Genomic DNA, 23,254 nt, shown 5'->3' on the forward strand with positions numbered 1-23,254 from the left:
ATTCTCTGCCCCACAAACATTAACCTGAATCTGCTGGCCTGTACCTTCCTCTCATTCACTTAACCTTTAACCAGCACTTTAAGTATATTTAATATGAAGCAGCTGAACCTAAAGAAACACTACATCTTTGCTCTCTTGTGTCTCATCAGTATTTTTGGAGAAAGCCTTTCTTAACTCCTCCTGTTCGCCTCATTCCGCTTCTCTGTCTTCATTTCCACGTCTCAGCTGAGCTTTTCTTCATTTCTTTATCTTATGTTCTCACTCGAGGGTTTTTCTCAATATGCTCGCCTCACTTTCCTTTGTACCTCTCAGGCTTTAATGTCTGTTATTCTCCCCCCTTCTCGTTTTGCATTCCTGCACTATCATCCCTGTCCCGGGGTGCTATATCTAGAAGAAAGACAGTAGGGCTTTGAGGCTTTCTAGTTCTCACATTTGTCTGGAGATTCAGTTAGTTTTAGCTCTTTGGACTTTTTGTACAATTATTCATTGAGAAAAAACAAACCCAAATTAGGAGATATATGTTGTAACATCCCACATGGATGAGCCGGATAAGTGGCGATGGTGGTAGGAGTCTCCCCCGTAACTGGTAGGTTGACGGTTGACAAGGACTTAAAATATTCTGGTGTCTAATTCATGAATGAGGAGGAAATGGAGCGTGAGATTGATAGGCGGCATCTTCAGTGATGTGACCACTGCAGCGGTTGACATTCCTACCCTTGTCTGTGGTCATAACCTCTCAGTAGTGACCAAAAGAACGAGACTGCGGATACAAGTGGATGAAAAGAGTTTCCTCCGCAGGGTGTCTGGGTTATCCTGTAGAGATCCAGGAGGGACTCAGAGTAGAGCCGCTTCTCCTCTATGTCGAGAGGAACCTGTTGGCTCGGGTGTTAAGGAGGTGTTAAGGCCTCCTTAAGACCTCTCTTGAGTTGTTAAGGAGGCATGGGTCCCATCAGGACGAGATCCAGAGGAAAACATGCTGGAAGATCTATATTTCTGGCCTGGAAACGTCTTCGGATTCTCCCAGAGGAGCTGATCCAAATAGCTGGGGAGAGGGAGGTGTGGGGCTTTCTACTCGGGCTACTGTTGTCCCTCCAACCCGACCCCAGATTAAGAGGAAGATCATGGACCATGGAAAATCTCTGGTGCCACACCTAATGGCACAAATGCTGATTATTTGATTCAAACAACTGAATTAGCTACCTGTTTACTTAGCTCTGCTCATGAGCCATTATTTGATTTTGGTTTGTTGAACCAGGGCAACATATGAAACATGCAGAACACCAGACCTTGATTGCTAACTTTGGGATCTACTGCTGAAGACAGTATAGGATCCAGACTCCTCTATTTTTGGTCTCTTCTCTTTAGCTCAGTCCTCAGGTTTTCTGAAGGATTTTAGTTTAGGGACTGAGAAGAAAGTTTAATGCTATTATGAAGCACTGCTTTGCTGAGTTAGTTGCATTTCTTCAGTTATTATCCTGCTGAAAGGCTTACATTTTTATTTTAAAGGCAGGGGCCACCAGATTTGTATTTTTAAAACATCTCTGTACTTTCAATAAGGTGTCCAGCTCTTCCACCATACTTAACAAAAGGGAAGGATGCTTTTGCACATAGTTTTTTATAAAATAAATTTCATGTTGAGTGGTTCATTTTTGAAAACTCAATCTTATTCTTTTCTGACCAAAACACACATTGCTAGTTTAAGGTCCAGTAGAGTTTAGCAAACTGGTAGAACAGAAAGTTACAGTAAGTCATGGAGGAAGGATCAACTCAGAAAAGTAAAAAAAAATTAATTCAAGGTTGCTTCAGTTACATTGTCTGTTGTTGTGGTGCTGATAATTATATAATTAAAAAAAAAAAAATCTGTATTTGTTCATTTAGCTGCAGATTATTTATAAATCTCCCGGATTCTGTATGTCTCTTTTCTGGTCCAGCACATCTGTGAAAATGTGATGACAAAGATGTCTCACTCTGCCAAAAATCCTGCTGAGTATTTACCTGGAAAATATGTTTTTCTCTTTGTCTCCAACAGGTTTTTCCAGTCACAGACTTTCTGCAAGATCAAAGGTCAGTGTCATTTTTTTATTCATCCTGAACACATTTATAACAACAATTTTATTTAGAACTGTGTTATTATAAAATGTGGCATGCAAAGAGCAACATTTAGTTTTAAAATGCAATGACATCATCAGACCACTAGAGGGAAGCAGAGTATTTCTTTGCAGAGGCCAGTGTTTTGGCGACTTTTACACTTGTTAGGGAATAAGAGTTCATGTAGATAAAAAAAAATAAAATAAAATTACTTATCATCTAACCAGGTTGAGTGACTGTGCATTGTTGAGCTCTCTGTATGGGTGTGTGTACTGCTTTCTCTTTAACTACAGCATGTTAGAGAGCAGGAGCATAATTAAAGGATCTTAGTTGCATTTGTGTGTATACCCAAAAAACTGATTAAATTAGTTGGGGTTTTTTTTGGCAAAAATTCGATGGATGGATGGAAATATCCGATGATTCAAGCTTCCATTCCAACATGTGTTAATTCCTACCAGTCTCTCCTCTCAGCCAGTCTCCTCCTTCTCAATCCCACTCTACTCCAGTGCCTCCCCTCTCTGGCTTCTGATAGGGCAGCCATGAAGTCAACAGAGGAGAGAAGCAGCCGGAGGAGGAGAGAGAGGGAGGGATGGAGAGACAGTTTGGGTATGAGGGTAGAAACAAAGAAATGCTGCAGGTGTTGTGGAGTTGAGCATGTCTGTTGCATGACTTTACTCAGAGGTTGACGTGTGATAGCATTGGCTATCAGAGGTGCAGGACTGGTAGGCTGATTCCAGCTCAAGTTTTACCTTATTCCTTCATAGCGGTTTAGTTGATTTTAGAGAATATTGTGGAGCTCGAAAGCATGGCCCTTTTTACCAACGATGTGCACAGCCTGGGCTCCTATTACTGCCTGATCCGACGCAAGTTTAAGAGGAGGCGGAAGAAGCGCTCTGAACGCAAAGGTAACCCTAAGAGTTGAAGTTCTGTCGTCTTTTCTGATGCTGAGATGCAAACAGGTGTTTGCAGCTTTGAAACAAGTGGTTCTATGTTGTTTCTTTGACTTTATAACTGCTTACTGAGTCCAGGATATTACATTTATTCTTGCTTTTTATGGCTGCATGTTTACAGCAAAGTTTATCCTAAACAGGCGAATTTCTGTCAGTCTGTGAACGTAGTTAGTTTGATTTAGTCCTTTTCCAAGTTTGAATAATTTTGGAAAACAAGGCATGTTGATAATATAACAATTTTAAAACATTTGCATTTTCTTTAGTAAAATCAAAATTTTCCTTTTATATCCATAGCAAAAGACATCTTCTCTACAAAGCGGGTGACGTGACCAAAATTTTTCTTGTTTTTTATATGTTTGAAGTTCAAAGTTTGAATTATCTTTGAGGGGCTGAAATGATTTCTGTAGAAATCTACAGCTTTGTTATATACAGGTACAATAAGAAGTTTGGGTGGGGAAATTTTTTCTTTCTGTAATGACTTTAAAAGTTATTCATACCCTTTGCAGATTTGCATTTGAAATCCTTATCCCACCAATTAGATTGTTTTGACGGGAAATGAGACCGACACCTCTACAAATTCAATAAAACAATGTAAAGGGAGTATCTGATTTGGAAAAAGTATTAATTTGTATACTTCTATCAACCATTTTTATAAAAAAAAATTGTAGGCTTCTATTAAACCTATATCAACTTCTTGCATGTTTCCAAAGTTGCTTTGACCTTTTTATCTATGATGTCGATATCTTAGTCTTTGAGGTTGCAAGACCTCTCTTCCATTATCCAATTCTTTCGATTATTTATCATATAAACATCTCAACCTTGACTGGACCATCTAAAAATTCCTTTCAGTCAAAAGATATTAGTAGATCAACATAGTCTAAAGAACTTTCCATCAAAGCCACTTTTATGATTACAAGGAAGAGAAGCAAAATACAAAGCCAACTGCGTCTGTATAAAACCTTTACAAAGACCTACAGAAATAGGTCAGTCTGCAGGTATTTTTTTCTAACAGGTGGACATAAAATTTTTTTTAAATTTAATGAAAAGTTGCTAAAAGTGAGGAGATGAGAAACGTCTCTGCAGTTCTTCCAGACGCGACAGCAGTATCTACTAGAGAATAGGATGTGCAAACTTTTTTGTTTAGTTTTTGTCTACTGCATAAAACATTCCAATAAGTCACTTTCTTTTCCAGAGAAAACAAATCGATTAAATGTCAGTATGTTAAATATAAGGCAATAAAGAGTTCAATCAGTTATGAAGAGTTCAATTACTAGAGTGAACCCTAAAATATCAAGATCATCTCCTTTTTTTGCTTGAAGGGACTCCAGAGATCTGTTTTCTTTGTCTTCCTTCCCCTCCGTGTCTCTCTGAGCGAGGCGGGACGCTTCATAATTCAACTTCATAATTGAAGTTGAATGACGAGAGCCCTTCAGCGCTCGGAGCGTTTCTCTCCTGAGTTTGCTGCTCCGCTCCGGGGGATTAACCAAACAGAGAAGGTAGTAATTACTCAGGTGGCCACAGCTCAGCGGCAGCATTAGCCATGTCTCAGCCACTTGCTTTGACATCCGCCAACCTCCTCCGTACCACCGCCTCACCTCCGCCGTCAAGTCCATTCATCCAACTAAGCCCACCTCTGCTGAGGGAGCATTTTTTTTATCCTTTGATTTAAAAACTCCAGGTCTGCTCGCTCAGAGTGAATATGTCTATCAGTATTACCCAGCTCTGTTTCCCGCCTCTTTTATTCTCCCACTCTTATCACCTAGGAAAGAAATTTGCACTTTTCGCCGGAGAGAAGCGATGACGAAGCAGGAGGAGAAGGAGTCTGGCCTGACTCTTACTCTGCTTTAGCTTTCTTCGATTTCAGCTCTTTAGTGAATTCCTGGGTTCTTGAGTTCCTGGAGGTTTTTTGTTTGTTGCTGAATCACTGATCATTTCAAACTAAATCTGAAAATTCCTTATGCCGATTTTTCTTTATAATCTGGAAATGTTCTCAAAATGTTCCCACCAAAGCTGCTTGTGTATCACAGATTATTCCAAAACTTCTGCCTCACTTCCAAATTACGTTATTTTGTGGACAATGACGATCATTTCCTGTGGAAAATTGTGGTTGTTTAAATATAAAGCTGTCCGCTCACTAATCAGCACACCTCAGGGAAAAAGAGACATGAACACTGGCTCTTCCCTGTTCAGACATTTCTGTCTTCCATGTTTTATGACAGCGACATGAAAAAGACCGAGACCTTCAGGCCGTAATTATTGCATGTCACTCTACGCAGCCACGTTGAAACAAAGCACACCCGCTTTTAGTTTTGGGTTCTTTAATTTCAACTGTAAATTCCATCCTGTTATTCTTTAATAAGCCAAAAAATGGTGAAAGTAGAAGTGGTTTAAAAAATATAAAACAACTAGCTGCAATTTTAAAAAGAAAAGCAGGCAGACAAATTCTAGCCTCAAAAAACAGGATATCCTGGCTTGAAAGGATATTTATTTTGACTTTTAATCTGATGTTTGGGTTTAATCTATTACGAGCTGTTAAAGTCTCGTAACTTTAGTTTATAATTTAACTTTAGTATATTCAATACTGCAGCTAATTCAAATAATTTAAAGTCAAATGAGATAAAGCAATAGATTTTAACATTTTTATCTGTATTATATTCTTAAAATTATTTATTTAGGTGATTTTAACCTTTCCATACACTAGTAAAAAAAAAAACAGACTTTGCTGAACAAAATCAACCAAACAAAATTAAACAAAAATAGCAAAAGAAAAAAGAACAAGACAAAACTAATACAGAAATATATTAACAATATTTAAATTCCTATCAATTGCAAGAACAGAAAGGGTAGCCCAAAAAAAGGTGTACATTGATTATATAGAAAATGATATAGATAATTTGCTTTTTATACACAGCAAATGATCAAAATCAAGACAGAAAAATCTTTCCTGTATATTTTTTGTCTAAAACGTATTTACATCAGTAAAAGCAATAAAAAAGCATACAGTTTATGAAGACTGGAGTCAGGTATTGTATGAGTGATACTAAGTATGAAAGACATCAACAATTACCTTGTGAAGAGTTTATTACTTGCCTGTCAGTCAGGGAAGGGTTATAATAGTAAGTTCAAGTTTATCAAACAGTGAAAGAGATTATCCATAAGTGGAAAACAAGTTGTGACAATTGAGAATCTGTCAAATAGAGGACATCCTGGTATATTCACCCTACGGTCAAACTGTGCAATATCCAGATAGCTGATTTTAAACTCTACAGGTCTCAGCATGTTATAAATGGTGAAGTTGATGAGAGTAGAATTAGGCTGCAAAACCTGGAAAAAGAAGGGAACAAATGTGGGAACAGAGCTTAGGTTTGCAACCACAGGACTTCAGAAAAAATATCTTTTGGACATATGAGACCAAAGTACAGACGTCTGACCCAATCAGACCAAGCAACAGACTCTGAATATCAGCAGGAAAACCTCATACTAATGTCAAGCACCAAAATCCAGAGCTTAAAATGATTTAAATGTTCTGGTGGGAATAAAGGAGCTGTGCACAAACATATCCTCATATACTGTATATCTAGTTTTTGTGACTGAAGCAAAATCTAAGCCAAAACTCCTCCACAACATTGTGAGAGCCTGATAAAGACAGAGATTTGCAGCTAAAAGTGATTCTATAAGTTATTGGATCATAGCTTATATGGTTTCAAGTTCAAGTTGGATTTAATATTTTAAGAGCCCATACGAGTAAGCAAATGTTTTACTTTATCGTAATCATTTTACCATAACTGTATATTGCAGGAGCATCCGAACATTTTGTCACATGGGCCAAAGTAGTGACCAAAATAGTGTTCTTTTACCTACTCAGCAATAAATAAACCAGGCATGCAATTCTTTAATTAAACAAATACACTAGTTGTATTTGTTGTTGGAAAAGGATGTTTCCTTTTAAAAAGGGTTTTGCATGTTTGCCTTACTACAGTAAATGTTCTAGGTATCAATTGGAAAAAAATAGAAGAAAATGTAGTTATTTATAAGCAGTAAAATCTGGATTTAGGTCACTTTTTAAAAACAGTGTATTGAGCCAAGTTTAAGTGTTGATATTTTAGATATTTGAATTTGTATCTTTTATTAACATAGCTGAAAATTATTGACATAATTTTGACATAATTTTCAGCTATTACTCGCCTCCAGTCTTTGGATATAAACTGAATGATGTATAAACCTGTTTCTATGTGAAGGATTGGGATTTAGCTCTCAGTGAATTAACATATAGCGCAGAGTGACTTTCAAAAGACTCAACTTAAGCATATCCCCGGTGCATCTCTCATAAATGTGCCAAACCATGACACTTGCAGACGATGCTTTCCAATGGGCCGTATATGAAAAATGGAAAATGGGGAACAGAGGCCTTTTCTGCCTCGCCAGCAAAATCTCTAAAATGAGCTTTTGCAACTTGAATAGTGTGGGAGGGGGCTCTCTACCGCCTGACGCTTCAAATCCATCGCTGTGAGGGGGAAGACTTTTCATGCAAGATTTTTATTTTTTTTTGTAGCTTCATTTTCACTTGTTCCTGTATTTTTTCAAGATATTTGTAAATTACTGAATGGTTTTTCTGAATGCCTCACATTTATTATTGTTATTTTCTTTAAATTGATTAGCCGGCCTTGAACAGCTTAGATTAACGTCTGACATCCACAGCAGATGAATCCAAATAGAAAACACAGTCCCATTCATTTGTATTAGATCAGAAAAAGAGCAGATGATTAGAAGCAGTGCCTGGCTGAGTACTGCAAACACAGCGGCACTCTGTCATAATAAGAAATGAGTTGTGTCTGCCTGTCTCAATGTAATTAGCTTTGATTAGCATGCTGCTAATGACTATGACGGACTGTCGCAGGGGGAAAAAAAGCTCTACTCTGTTGTGGGATCCTTCAAACCGCTGAGGTTTGTTTAGCTGACTGTGAGAGATTACAAATCTCTGCAGAGATTTGAGATTTCATAAATATGAGATTGTTTTGCCTTTTATTATGCACACCTTATATTACGCTCTGCAGAGAAGGAGCTAAACCACTACTCCGTCTTCTTTCCATTCACCTCTTTGTCGTCTGTCACAACCTTTTCCATCCCACTGAGGTCTCCCTCCATGCCCTGTCCCAACTGTCCATCAATTCCACCTCATCTGTTTGACAGCAGAAAGGCCACGAGGTGTGAAATTCAGCTCCTGCACGACGCCGTCTGCAGTCGCAGCCCCGCACAAAAATTTTACATGGATTCATCCACAGCTTTGCGGCATTTTACTTTCGGACCTCCGCCCCCCTCACACATGGGTACACACAAACATGTGGAAGTCAATGCAGTCAGGATCATTTCACCAGGCCTTGGATGTGATAAACGATGGTAGGTGTAAGGCTCCATGGACATCAAATCAAGGAGAACAGAAGGACAGAGGACATTGGTGTGATTAGGTCCACAGCTTTCAAACCATGACTTACTTTCCTGTAGATTGCTTAACAACACTTTAGAGTAATTTTTGGCTAATTTTTAACTTCTTGGTTTTTGTACTTTGTCGTACACTAGGGTGGTAAAAGAGGAAAAGATGCAGGAAAGCAATGTTGGCAAGCCAACACAGAGTAAAAAGATTGTCTGGACAAAACCTAGACTTTGAAAATGTGGTCTCAAGACCAGTGCTGAGTACTAACTTGATTTGTCTTTACCAGGTGTGTATTTTAAGTGTCTTTGTATGATGGAAAAAGTAGTCACAAGTCAGAAAAAATGGGTTAATTGTAATAAATTAGTTGCAATAGATTGATCCCAAATTAATGTTTTGATATTATGGATCCCTAGTTTCAAAGTATGTGGATTTAGCAGAATTTAAGTTTGTTAAAATCAATGCCTTAGACCATAACTCAACTGAACAGTGTCTTTAACTCTTGTAGACAAACGGTAAGACTGTATATTATATCTACATGTATAATGTACACAGAAGACTTCATAGTCCCTGAAGAGAGGCTTCCAGACAAATGTCTGACTTCTTCATCAATTATAGATTAATCAGTAGAGTACTCAAATACTAAAATATTCAACAGCTGTAACTGCAACCCAATTTTAAACAAAACAATCCTGCTGTTGGTACAGAGTGACTTTCCTGCTGTCCTCTGTCTCCATAAGCATGTTCTGCTGTTGTTGATGCCTTCACGCTGATGCAGGACTCACACTGAGCTGTTTTCTTCCATGAACATGTGAGCTCTCAGGTGCCTCCAACCTGTGTGCTCGGTTTGCAGCTCTGAACATTGAGCACAGCGTCGTCGGTGGCCCTCCGTGGGCCAAGCACGCTCACACATCCGAAAATTCGCTCATTTCCAGACACACTGAAACGTACACTCTTTTCCCCACAGGCACCCGGTGCCTATGCTGTGTCATAAATCAGAGCTGTCAAATAGATTTTACAGCACCTAGTGAAAAGAGGAGAGGCAGCCACCCAACAACCTTGAAAAGATGGAAGAAAGCAGAAGTAGAGGAATTGTATTATTATCAAACCTGAAGCCTGGACCTAAGGAATCTATGAAGAAGAATAGGGCAGTTTTTCATGAGAGAACATGGATGACAGATACTTTGGGTGGTGTAACAAGGACCGGCCCTGAATGCACCAAATAACCAGAAAACATAAGCTAACATGGTTAGCTTTCTGTTTTTTCTTTCTTCATTTAAATATTTTAGATCATGTTTTTATCGTGACTGAAGTCGACATGTAGTTTAGAAATGGTGTGGTTGGCCAGTTCCTTCACATACTCAGATTGTATATCCAATTGGATCTGAAATTCGAGACATTATTGGTGGTTGTTAGATTATTTCTCTGTAAAATAAGTAATTTGCCATGAGGCAAAAAACAAGTAATTTCATTATTGACTCTTGTGGATCTATTGTGTGTAAACAGAAGGAAAGTGTTTCCTTTTGTCATTAAATTTGACAAGTTTCCATATGTCTACTCTTTGCATTTTTCCCATCAACAATTTTTTTCACAAGTTTTTATTTTTTTACCTGTTGACCCCACTTGAAACAGGCGACATCCATCTCTCACTGGACACAGTCACGTCCTATCACTCCTAAAGATTAAGTCTCATTGTTTTTTTCCCACAACTTAAATGGTTTTATCTCCGAATGTGCGAAAAGCCAAGCAAATTTTTCATTGAGGACTTCTTTTAATGTTGAGAGTGTTTTGCGCATGTGAGTTCCCCTAAATAAATTATTCCGGATCAGTTCAAAAGTGCTAATTTACAACCTTTCAACTGAACAAAGTTTGATATATATTGAAGTTCTGATTATCGACTATTAAAGCTTTTTCAAGTAGTTACGCGTTTATGTTATGCTCTTATTTTGAAGTGGCTTGAGACTGTTCGATTTCCTTCGCTCTCTTTTTTTTTTTTGCCAATAATTTTATTTCAAAGAGGAAACATACAGGAACAAAATAAAACTGACTGTGGATGTATTAAGATAAATCCAAACTCTAAGGACATTGCAGAACATCTAAATTGTGTCAAAATTAAATTGGTGCTTGAGGGTTGTAGTCTTTCAAGGGCAGATATAATTTGAATTGAAGTTAGCGCTTTTGTATTACTTTCCACAAAATACCATGTCTGTGTAGTGGTTTAGTGTTAGCAGAACTATTGTTTATGAGCAATGCCAGTCACTGAGTGTAATTAATAGTAATCTGATGTATTGAGATGTACAGTTTAGATGTAAGTCCCATATTGCCATCCAATGACAATAAAGGGTTTTTGTATCCATCATTGTCTATTATCACAGTAGACTGTACTAATTGTTATGGAGAGGTTTGATTTTTGGATTCACTCAGCTAAACAATGAATTCCATGGATATTAATGCTAACTCATGGGGATCCTGAGTGTAAAACTTGAAGTCCATTTTTATTAAGAGCTCATTGGGTCAGATAACTTTCCCATCCGACGCTATAAATCCCCCTGATTGGAGGAGCCTCATTGGCTGTCATCATCTGAGTAGCTGCCTCTTAATATGCAGAGTGGAGGGAAGTACAGACATCCAGCAGCGGGGCTCAGAAGGCAAATCACTTCTGGCAGTCTAATTCACCGGTCATTAGAAGGGCCAAATTGAATAATGGACTCGGAGGTGAGTTGCGAACGTGTGTGTGTGCTCATGTGTAAGTGTATCTGATGAGGCTGGGACAGCCATGTTGGGTGAAAGTGTGTGTGAACCCTCACACACAATTCTGCAGCCCCTTCACTTTGGCCCATCAGTTTCAATCTGGTTGGACGACAGGCGCTCCTTCTTGGTGCCAGGACCCCTCTCCATTAGGCCACCGCTGCCCACACGTGTACTCCATTAGGCGGCATTACCTGCTCCGTGCCTGTAGACATCTACTCGGGAACCAGGAGGCTGGAGGATGGTGCAAAGCTCCTCGCTTCACACAAAAAACAAAAAGACCCGATCCTATTTCTATTAAGATTCTTCTTCTCTCTGTAATCACAGGCCTGCCAGAGCCTTATTGGGGAAAGTAATGGGATTGTAGGGCAGTGACATTGGCACTCACTTATCCCACTGCATACATCGGCAGTAACAATGAGCCGTGTGTCTTTAATCATACATTTTCCTAGCTTTAGTTTACGCCCGCTTTTGCTTTTAGTTTCCAGTAAATTAATCTTTTTTTTTATTTCTGTTTCTGTTTTTTGTCTTTTAAGTGAACATTTCTGCCGCTTTGAGAAGACAATTACTGAAAGTCTTTAAATTATCCACTCTATGTTGCTGCAGCCTTAAATATTGAGTGGCTGTTAAAAGTTAGGACGGGAGAAATTAGTTAATATTGAATCAGAGTTATTCCTAACAGGTTTGAGCATCTTGGTGGTTGGATCAGACCTGATGGGAATCGGAAAAGGGAATTTTGTTTTGGAAATGAAGGAAAAATCGGACAGAAATGAAATGGATTGGGTAGAGGTTGCTGCCTGGTGGGCCTATCAGTCTGTGTTAGAGCCACTGAGAGGGTTGTCTCACAGGTGGGCTCTCCTGCAACAGCCATTTCCCCTGGCTATTTGTCTCTGTCCAGTTTCTTTCCCTTTCGCTTGCCCACTTTTCTTCCTCTTTCATCTCCTCCTCTACCTCATCTTCGATTGCTCATTTCAGTCTCTCGTTCTTGTTCGATCTCTTCCTTCTCTTCTTACACTGATTCTCTACTTTTGCCAGTTTAAAACTTTTACCGTTTAGACAGAGAGCATTGGTATTATTAATATAAACAGAGATTAAAGTACCAAAGTACCACTTTTCTCAATTAATATCACCTTTTTTTAACTAATAAGATTGATTTTTAATTATTGAATGATTGTTTGTTTTACAGTACTACTATGAAAATTACTTAAGTAAACAAGTAGAGGGTAAGCAGTATCTTAAAATCAATTCTTTGAGAAATTATGAGAAATGCATAATTCTTTAGTTGATCATTGACTGTACCCAAAGTTTTCAGCTGTTACCTCAATGGTGCTAAAATTGTACTTTATTTTTATCAAAAGAAATTTATATTTGGTATATTTTATATATTTAACAAATCGATGGGCACAAATATGTCTTTATGATAGCATGTATGTGATATAAGCATCAAATTAAAATAGGTTCTTTGCTCAAGTTTAGGTTTTGTCTATTAGGTCTGGATTTACCAGCCACCTTTTGATGTACACCTTGCTAGTACCCAATTCCTACAGAATGCTTTAGCTCCTCATGGCATTGATTCAACATGGTGTCAAGCAAACCTTTGTTCTTGGGTCCAAATTGACATTAGAGTGTCAAGTAGTTGCTGCAGATTTAGGGCAATTTGTTGTGAATGTCCTGTTCCACAACATCCCAAAGGAGTTCTATTAGATTGAGATCAAGAAACCAAGTTTGAGATGGCTTGAACTTTTTACATGACGCATTAACCTGCTGGAAGCAGCTTTTGGAAGATGGGTAAACTGCGGTCATAAAGAGATGGTCAGCAAAGACTCTCAGATAGACTGCTCAGTTGGTAGGAAAAGGCCAGAAATCTGTCATAAAACACCGGCACTGGCCAGTTACCAGTTTCAAAGTACTGTGCAAAACTTAAAAAGTTACGATTTCAGATCCATTAAAGTTTTACTGGGCATAAAAACCAAGAATAAATCGTTAACAAATATGTACATAATCATAGATTACTCAACAAGCTATAAAATCTTTCCCTAAAATAGTTTTATTCCAAAAAGCAACACTTTCCTCATTCTGCTGGCATTCATTTTACCATGTGTCAGGCTCTGCACTGTGTGCAGCCACTCAGCTGAAAACGGACCATATAAAGCCTTTAGAGCAGATGTTTACCACTGGTTTCCTTGGAGGTAGATGTTTTTGGTAACTACCTCATGTACATGAACCCCTCTTCCAGTGTTGGCCCGTTGTAATAACATCTGTGTTAAAAGCAAATATGTACGACCTCATGTTGTGTTTAGTCTGATAAAATAAGTGTGAAATTGAGCTTTAAGAGTTTGGACCTAAATCAGTCAAAGAAAAGAACTGCTGAAATGTTTTTTTTCATTTAATTGGATTAATATGTTGAGATGTTTCTGTCAAACAAAATTCCAGGAACTTTAAAAATGAGACAAAGAGGCTAAAAATGTTTATGTGTATGTTTGGGGTTTATCCATCCATCCATCCATTTTCTGTTCACCCTTGTCCCTAATGGGGTCGGGAGGGTTGCTGGTGCCTATCTCCAGCTACGTTCCGGGCGAGAGGCGGGGTACACCCCGGACAGGTCGCCAGTCTGTCGCAGGGCAACACAGAGACATACAGGACAAACAACCATGCACACACACACTCACACCTAGGGAGAATTTAGAGAAACCAATTGACCTGACAGTCATGTTTTTGGACTGTGGGAGGAAGCCGGAGTACCCGGAGAGAACCCACGCATGCACAGGGAGAACATGCAAACTCCATGCAGAAAGACCCCGGCCGGGAATCGAACCCAGGACCTTCTTGCTGCAAGGCAACAGTGCTACCAACTGCGCCACTGTGCAGCCCTGTTTGGGGTTTAGTACAATGCTAATCAATTTGTTTATTTTTCCATCTAAATAATGTTTGACAGTCATCAGAAGCATAACTGCATCCTTTTTGCCTTGATGGACACTGGAAGCTGCAGCAACCATTTAGCTACACTTTCCTCTTTGGTCCAGCAGTCGAGCTGAATTCCCTACCACAGCCCTGCAGATGCTAGAGGGGATCATTGCTACTCACTCTGGTGATTTATGACCCCACCCAAAGCCAGTTTAAGAAGCCTGTGTGCTTGCATGTGTGTGTTTTTGTTATATTGTTGAAGGAACATATAAGCAGGCAAGACAGAGAGCGGCTAAGAATGTGTGAAGTAGGAGAAGTAATGGGTTGATGGCACAAAGAAATGTTTGGTCTAAAAACAATAATGCATGAGAAGAAGATGGTATTTTAATGTATGACAGTAAAATTTGAGGTTATTTGGTATTCTAGTTAAACAGCAGATTAGATTATAATAAATTACAATTTTATGTGTTTAGATACATTAGAAATGTTCATTTTTCAGTTACATTTCAGACTACAATGAACTTCCGCCTATTCGTGGTTCAGTATCTGTGGATCTTTCAGTGGGACGTAACTCAGAGTTATTCGCGGACAATAAGCCTGTTTTTCTTAGACCATATCTAAAATATTTCAATGAAAGTGCAGTTTGGGGAATTATAATTCCTAATTATTTTGACACACAATTGGATGGCTGTAGAAAAGCAGCCAATCCAGAAGTGCCATTCATTCTCCTTGGCGGTGATTGATTGTACCCCCAAGGAAATTAGAAGATATTGCATTTCTGTAAAGCAAAACCTATGCTGCTATTCCTGCTGTGAAGGAGGATGCCTATAAGTTTTACATTTGAAACTATCTTCCTCTGAAGGTAACATCCACAGCCTTCCTTATCTCTGCACAGGGTACAGCCAATCAGCACCAAGGAAATAAACGTTGCTCCTGGGTTGACAGCATTGTAAACGCCAGCCAAAGGTGTGTCAACTAGCGTTGAGCCTAAGTGTTACGTTCACAAGCTGTATTTATTTTTTAAGAAAAATATTTTAGATATGCCTTTGAGAAAACATCTGCAAATCTGCAATGTTCCACAGAAACGTCCGCAAAGAGGTCAACCACAAATACTGAACTATACTGATACTGTGCACATCATTCTGTTGGCATGTTTTCTTTTCGCGTTACTCTGTTTTGGAGGTTATTGAGTGTTCTGAAAAGATTGAGTGTTGTCCAGATCCCAGTGGACTGTCTTCGCTGAAACTTGAAGTTGATTGTATTTGAACATTACTGCCAAAACAGATATAAAAAAATTTTCAAGAAGAAGGTTGCTCATACCTTGTTGGATCGCTCCCTGGGAAAAATCAAGGCTGCCAAACCAGCAGGGCCTAAGTCCAACAGTAAGACAATGTTTTATTGTTAATATTTGATATTTATTTTCCAAAACATACCTCAAACTTGTTTTTACTTTGCCGTAGTGGAAATGTGTGAGCAGGTTTAGAAGGAAAATCAATCAAACACAGAACTTAAAATACAGCTGTATGGTTGGCTGTGCTGCAAAGCTCCAAAAACTGTGTTTGTTCTTTATATCCAGGGACAGTATTATCTCTTTCCTGGCCTTTATTACCTGGCCTCTCAATCTTCCCCTGCCTTCATTTTTTTCTGTGAACCTTGACTCCGCCAGCCTTCTGAAATGCAGTCCTCCGTAAAATCCATCAAATAAAAAATTCATATTGATACTCTGGCTCTGTTTTTTTGCCACCTTTCTTTACTTCCACCATCAGCACTCCTTGATGATGAATGACTGACTGTCACATATAAAAAGGCTGGAACACAGTAAAAGGTTGATTCTCTGCTTTTTTCCACACCTCTCTGCTCCTGCTGCTCTAGTTCTTTATATTTGATCAATTTTTCATAAGAAGGTTGTTGTTGTTGTTTTAAATAAGAAGGTATTACACTCTTAATACTTTTTAAACCTATACATATCCTAGTGATTTAGCTTAACATCAACATTACTGAATTTGGGCTTTCGGTTATTTTTATAGAAAGTTAATATAAAGCTTTTTTAATTCTCAGTTATACCTTTGTACTTCCCTTCAAACTGGAAAGTTTTAGGGGAACAGGTAATTAATACAATAATAATGTTAAATTAAAAATGATTGGTATCAAATTTAGGAGAATAATTTATAACTTGTAAAGCAAAAACAAGATAAACTGGTTAGAAATCAGAACGAATCAAATACAATCAAAAGGGCATTTAAAGAAATGGTGAAGTTTTGCAACCTCATGCTACCAGTTTATTTCACCTTTTTATTCACGGTACCCTCTGAGGTTTGACTAGGCCACTCTAGAACATTCAATTTGTTCTTTTCAAACAGGCCAGTTAGAAAAACTATTATCCTTTAATGAATGAAGTGACCATCTAAAAACTGCATTATTTATTTATTTATTTGTCCGATAAATCTGTTAAGGGAAAAATACTTTTTCATTGCAATCTATAATAATTTATACACATGAATATATTATAATATTTACTATAAATATGATTTATCTTACTATCAGTCATTTTGCTTTAAGAAACTCAACAGGTTTTCTGCTCAAGTTGAAGGCCAGAAGCAGATAGTCTCTATTCAGCTTGAATAAATCATTCAAAACTAAATGAACTAAAAATTGAAACACACTTTTGCTGCAAAAAAACTTTTCATTATTGGGTTGCTAAAAGTCAAGTGTCAAATTCTTTGGATCTTGTTCGACATTTTCAAAACAATGACTTTGAAAGGTGTTTTGTAATACTGTAGATAACATTTCTCCTTTTATTTTTCTTCAAATCCCATTCATCTATGCAACCTTTGGCTTTTTTTTATACTACTTTGGAAACTTTCTCTGCAGCAAAGGTTAACTGTATTCAACAAACCTTATACAAAATAAATTCCACCACAAATGGGACAAAACATTTTCAGCCAGTAATGAACTGTAAAAATAGTAGGAGAGAAATAAAAAGCCAAGGTTTTTAGTGCAACCTTTATTAAAGTTGAGATTTTTTTAGTAAACTAGTGATTGAGTTCATATACAATATAGGTGTAATTCATACACCATAAAGGTGTAATTGAAGGCTGTAACCCATCAGTACTTTATCATTATAGCCATTGAATGGATTTTATTACTGAAGCCAAATATTTCTTATATTAATGATATCCAATGATTTATGAAAGACTAAAGTATTACAGTGTGTTTGATACAAGATTATGAATATAAAGCTTCCAAGAAACTTCAAGTTTCATGGTTCTGTCTACATTTAAACACAATTATTGAAGGAATTAAATGGATATTTTACACCAACAGTGCATTAGTTTATGTACCACTTGGGAACATTTAGACGCTGCTTTATGCTATACTGTGAAATAATTTTCTTAAATCTTATAGTTTTGATGTAAGGATATATAGTTATGGTACCTAAATAGATACTTACTAACAGGACATTGCTCAGTTATTTTGGCTTCATTAGGGGTCACGATTTCTTTACGTTCATTAGTCAAGTGGTCAAGTGATACGTCTTATTTAACATTACATGTATTCATTAGTGTGATTTAAGCATTTTATTCATTGGAACACAGCCACTCAGTAACAGTGAAATGTAACAGCCTTTCTGCCACCAACAGTCATTAATTATTCATCGTAACAACGGAGGCAGCGTTGCTCTGTGTGTGTCTGTCAGAGATTAAAAGGGAGTCGCAGCACAACTACGAAACGTATTATTTTAGTGAAATGAATAAAAGACGACATGGTGAGATGGGTGTTTATATCTACATTATTAATGAACAAAAACCAAACATGACAACACACACCCAGTCATGAAAAAATATTATATTCCAAGCCACATTCATTGTATTCAGTCATGTGAAGAAATATGACACCACCAAAAAGTATTCGGTTTTTCTAAAAAATCTCCACATATTGATATCAAATCTTGGATATGATTGTTAGTGGGAAGAATTTTTCTTCACGCAGGTCGCTTGGGGTCATAAACCATTCACAAAGAATTGGATTTATGTATAAAAAAAAAAAAAAAATGGAATTAAGCATCAAGACCTGGTGTATATATGTAGCAATCGTTCCCTCCTTTCACTTTACCAAGAAAGTTATACATGTGCAGTCTCTTCTTACTGTCAAGGCCTGGATTTTTCTATTCACAGTAACAAGAACCTGCTAGATATCCTTAGATTTTTGAACATGTAAGGTATCTTGGTAGTTGTTTTTAATTACTTCCATTTGTAGTCTGTTTTCTGTGAAATGACTGGTTTAAATGTTCAAATCTATCATAAATCACAGTCTCATTGCGTATCCTCCAAATTAAAACGCCAGGTAACCTTTGGAAGAAAGACTGCAGACACAATAGAAGAGGAGTCTTAAAAAGAGCTGTTCTCTCAGCAAAGCAGATCCTATCCTATGTATTTTTAGAGCCATCTCTTACCATTTGTGCTGAAAGGTCAGTTAAATAAGTTAAATGCAAAGACAAGAAAAAAGCAGGGCGGTGACCATCCTGTAAAATGCCGTTATGGCACAAAAAGTCAGAAATAAATGGATGTGTTGGTAAATGGGAGGAATGATTTTGATGACACAGCGTTCTTTCCAAATAGTACATCTGGCTAGATTAGACTATAAATGTTTTCCCATCAGACAACCACTTGGCTTCAGATGTGGGCATTTCCTTTGTTTAAGAAGTAGATGATACAGTTTTAGACTTCACATAAATCTCTTAATTATAAGAGAAATACAGTCTTAGAAAATGAGGACATGAGCATTGCTGGAAATAATTTTCCTTCATGGCACCTTAAAGTTTGTGTTTGCATATTAGCAAGTACAAAGCATTGCACAAGTATTGACTCCCACTCCTTAGTTTTTCTACACTTTGTCTCCATGCAACCATATTTCTTAGTATGCTTTATTGGGATTTGCATTGTAGACCCAAAGTAGTTCACCATTTTTGACGTTTTTACCTTTTTACCCTGAAATTTACAACCGGAGCCACATTCGAATGGGTTAGATCAAATTATTTTGCTAGAATGTCCCAGTCAAAGTCTTGACCTAAATCTAATTGAGAATCTGTGACAAAACTGTGCATCCATTCTGACTGATTGACATTCTGAATTAGGTACTTTGCAGTAAAGAATGGGCAAACACTTCAATCTCTAGAAACCTGATTGTGACCCTAAAAGAAGTTCTGCTGTAGTTTCACTGAGTATCGACCCAAAGATGTCCAATACAAAAGTCCTGCCACAGTTTTCAGATTTTTATTCGGAAACCGTTTTTACTCCCACGTATCCTTGACTGACTCATCATTATCCTCTTTACTCAATGGATTATTGTACCAAATACAGTGATCCTCAAGATATTTTCTTTTTCTTCATTTTAATTGTCATTGAGTTGATTTCCTTGGAGTTGACTCAGCAAGTACCTGTTTTACATTAATTTCTGATTTATAAAAGTACAGTTATTCGCCATTACACCTTTTTAGTTTGAAAACATTCCAATATAATTTTCTCAGAAACCTTCCAGTACTTGCCTTCGTAGAGAGGTTGTTTGCTACAGTACGAACTGCTTGGCCTGCCAAGGGCAAACGTTTCCATCTCCCTCCTTTCTAAAGGAGATAATGATTCTCTTTTTCTTGAAATAGGATTGCATTTTCTCTCTCTCTTGTCCTCTGTCCCTCTCTCACCTTTACCTTTACATCCACCCAGCCCACCTGCACCCTCCCCCCAGCCGTCCACTGCTGGCACTCCCTCCGCAGCAACTATGCTCTATCGCTCCGTCGCAGTGCAAGGCGAGGGATGAGAGACAAATCAAAAACGCCTTATTTCCCCCTCAGCCCCTCTCACCATGCCAGATTGAATTTGAGGCTTTTCATCTTCTTTCTCATCTTTCTCCCTCCCTGCCTCCCTTGGCGTCCACTCAGAATTACCTGAAACCACAACAGCTTGATGACGTTATATCGCTTATTCATGCTGAGGGAGACAGTCGGCAGGTCTTTGCTTTGATTCTTTCGACTCACTTAAAGTCCTCCGCTTCTGTCATTTAGGTCCAGAAATGGTCAGTTTCAACATCTGTCCGGGATCCTGTCTCGGTTTACCATTTTTTTTAGAAATCCACATGTATCCAAATGTTTGGATTAGTTTTGTTTGCTTCATCCACAATGACAAAAATCAGAAGTAAACATGTCTTTTTAAACTCTTCTAAACTCCTCCTTGCATTTCTATGACATTTCTCTCGACTTCTTGTCAAATACGCCATGCAAAAACCAGGAATTAAGTTTTTTGCGTAGAAAAATTTCTAAATGTGCAACATAAAAGAGGTATAATTGAGATTCGACCACCAAATAAGCCTCCTGGTACTGAGTTGTTGTTTTTTTGGTAACAACTGATACAAAATTGATTCAACTACAACTCTTAACATCTCTCCAATAATCAAGCTAATCTCACGTTACACTATATTGCCCCATAGTAGCCTGCTATTGGAAACACTAGGTGTGTAGGGCGCCCCTTGACATTGTTTTAGCAAACTGCAGTCTTTAAGGGTTGGTGTCCTACTGGAGATCAGCACCTGCAAGGATGAGTGTGTATAAATAATAGATGGATAGATGCAGAATATTGGGCCTTAAGGACTGACATTTTACACCACTGGTTTAATATCAAACTGATGTAAATATCAGGGTAACATGAAATCTGTAGGGCTCATATGCTGGGCAGTTGCACAGTATGACATTTTCTGCTTATGCAAACATGCAATGTCTCTTCCATCTGCAGTGGGAAAAATAAGTGTTTGATGTACCACCAATTTGTCAAATCTTTCCACTTACAAAGAATGGAGAAGTCTGTCATGGGTAAACCTCAAATGTGGGGAAATATTACAACTTAAAATAAAAACTTATTTGGCATTTTATTGGACGAAATAAGTATTTGAATAGAGCTTTTTTCTATAAGTACGGGAGTCAAACATTTCCTGTACTTCTTGACCAGGTTTGCAGACAGTTCAGCAGAAATGTTTATCTACTTCAAACCTTTAAGACTGCGGTCTGAGCTCTCTTTAGGTCATAGACCAGGTCCTACCTTTAATCTCTGGGCTTATTCTTCACCTTTATCATGATCATTGATTCTCCACTAAGTCAGATGTCGCATGAAGTCTCAATCTGAGGAAAATGTACAGTTTTTTTTTTTTTTTACTGTCTTCAATTTTCACACCATAGTTGCCTTCTCACTAACCTGTTTACTAATGGTCCTTTAGCCAATTCCAGCCATGTACAGGTCTACAGTTTTTTTCCTTTGGACTGACCAACGCTGGAGATGTTATTTCACACAATAAGTCAAATAAATTATTTAAAAGTCATTCAATTTGATTTTCCGGATTTATCTGTATTATATTTCGAAATATATTCTTGGTTTTTTGGTAACCAGCTCATGCACTGTTGTTTGGGCATTCCTGCAAGTTTATGAAACAAAGCTTAACTTTTCAAGGCTCAGGTACACCTGTCTAGAGAGAATGTGGATGTTGAGAACATTCCTTTCAACTTGAAGTGCAAAAAGATTTACTACAGTTCTTATTACTAACATTGAATGTTTCTGCACATGAAATCTACATTTATTTAATAATTGGAAGCACAAGAAGAACTCATGAAGGAACTGAATTCCTAATGCGACTCTACAGAAGTTGTGTTACATTGATGTTTTTGAAGTGTAACATTTTGTAATAAGTATTTAATGTGTGTTTATATCCAACTATCTATATGCTGGTACAAACAAATATGCATTCAGACATATTCCCTTTAAAAAAATAATCGTATATTTTGTCCATTCAAAAATGTATGTTACTGGTAAAAAAAAAAAAAATCTTAAATTCTCCTTTCCCAAATCTCTTTACCCTTTGGGAGTTTGTAGTCATTTGAAATTTCAAGGCGCCCATCCTACACAGTTCTTTGTGAGACTTAAGCCTCTGATTGCAGCTGATTTCAGAATCAGTTTTAGACTTTTATAACCAAGACGGTCTAATGTGAAAATCAAAACTGACAGACACATTTGCATTGGCTGCTGATTAGACTACACAGCCCACACTGGGCAGTAGGAGTAATGAGAATAAAAGTGCATGCTAAAATCAGTCATGTTTTACATTTAGTATTGTGTTCATGTAAGAGCTCTAATTTGTTTACTCATTATATACCAGCACCAATAATTAAAAGTCTGGAAATAGAAAATTGTGCCACATCGTGTGCGGTGGAAAGCGAGAGTAGGTTTGGTTCTGGGTTGCTGAATGAGCGCGCCGAAGCACAGCGCACCTGCCTGCTGCTACCAGAGAAAAATGACTCCCATCTCCCACCCTTCCTCCCTTCACCCCACCTTTTCATTTTCAATTATGGGTTGGAATATGAATCGTTAATTGGGTGATAATTGTGCTAGCATATTTGCTGTCACCCACCATTAGCTCAGATTAATTAGCCCATTTACTTTAGTTTAAGAAAGTGTCTGGCTGAGGAATGGGAGCAATGATGGAAGGCGAATAAGAGAGAGAATGGATTCACCACAATCTGTTCCATATCACTTGTGCCATCTTTTTTCTGCCTTCACTCGCTCTCTGTATGATGTTCATTTCGGTTTCTTCTCTCTTTGCAACTTTTACTTTCTTTTTCTGATTCACCTGAGATTGTGCTCATCTTCCCCGGTCTTAACAACATTTTTTTTTGTTCTCTGATGTTTTTGTGATACTTTTGGAGTCAATACAATTCAAGTTGAGCAGTTATTTTTGGCAACATGAGCCACTGATATCACTTATGCAACTGACTTTGGTTTTTGAAATGTATATTCTTGGTAGACATAACCAAAATTATATTAACTTGAATATTTATAAGTTAATCAGTGTGTCTGCAAGTACATCGGACAAACTGATGAAGGAAGGAACTAAGGTACAGATGAACAAAGGATGGAAAGTATGAACAAACAAGACAGATAAAGGAAGAAGCAAATGGATGAACAAACAGACGAGAATATGGATGAATGGATTGACCGAGGATGTAATGAAGGAATAAACTGTCAAAGGTTTAATGAATGAATAAAGAAAGTATAAAACATCTTTCATACATGGTGCTTTCCATCACTGCTTGCAACATTTA

The 23,254-nt window shown here is 37.7% G+C and overlaps 1 protein-coding gene across 7 annotated transcripts in view; it reads left to right on the forward strand.

Annotated features, from left to right (window-relative positions):
* Positions 1–23,254, forward strand: part of adarb1b (adenosine deaminase RNA specific B1b) — a 132,259-nt gene that overhangs the window by 86,482 nt on the left and 22,523 nt on the right. For 6 of the 7 annotated variants that reach the window (XM_028022580.1, XM_028022582.1, XM_028022579.1 and 3 more), the window contains one exon: positions 2,030–2,064. Coding sequence is in view for 2 of the 7 variants with exons in the window: in XM_028022577.1 (XP_027878378.1) it covers positions 2,030–2,064 (35 nt within the window). In the remaining 5 variants the exon portion in view is untranslated. Of the gene's footprint in view, positions 1–2,029; positions 2,065–2,751; positions 2,994–23,254 lie in introns of those variants that run through there. The other variant, XM_028022578.1, reaches the window with a different exon arrangement.

The sequence above is a fragment of the Xiphophorus couchianus genome, chromosome 7 (genome assembly GCF_001444195.1).
Source record: "Xiphophorus couchianus chromosome 7, X_couchianus-1.0, whole genome shotgun sequence".
NCBI lineage: Eukaryota > Metazoa > Chordata > Actinopteri > Cyprinodontiformes > Poeciliidae > Xiphophorus > Xiphophorus couchianus.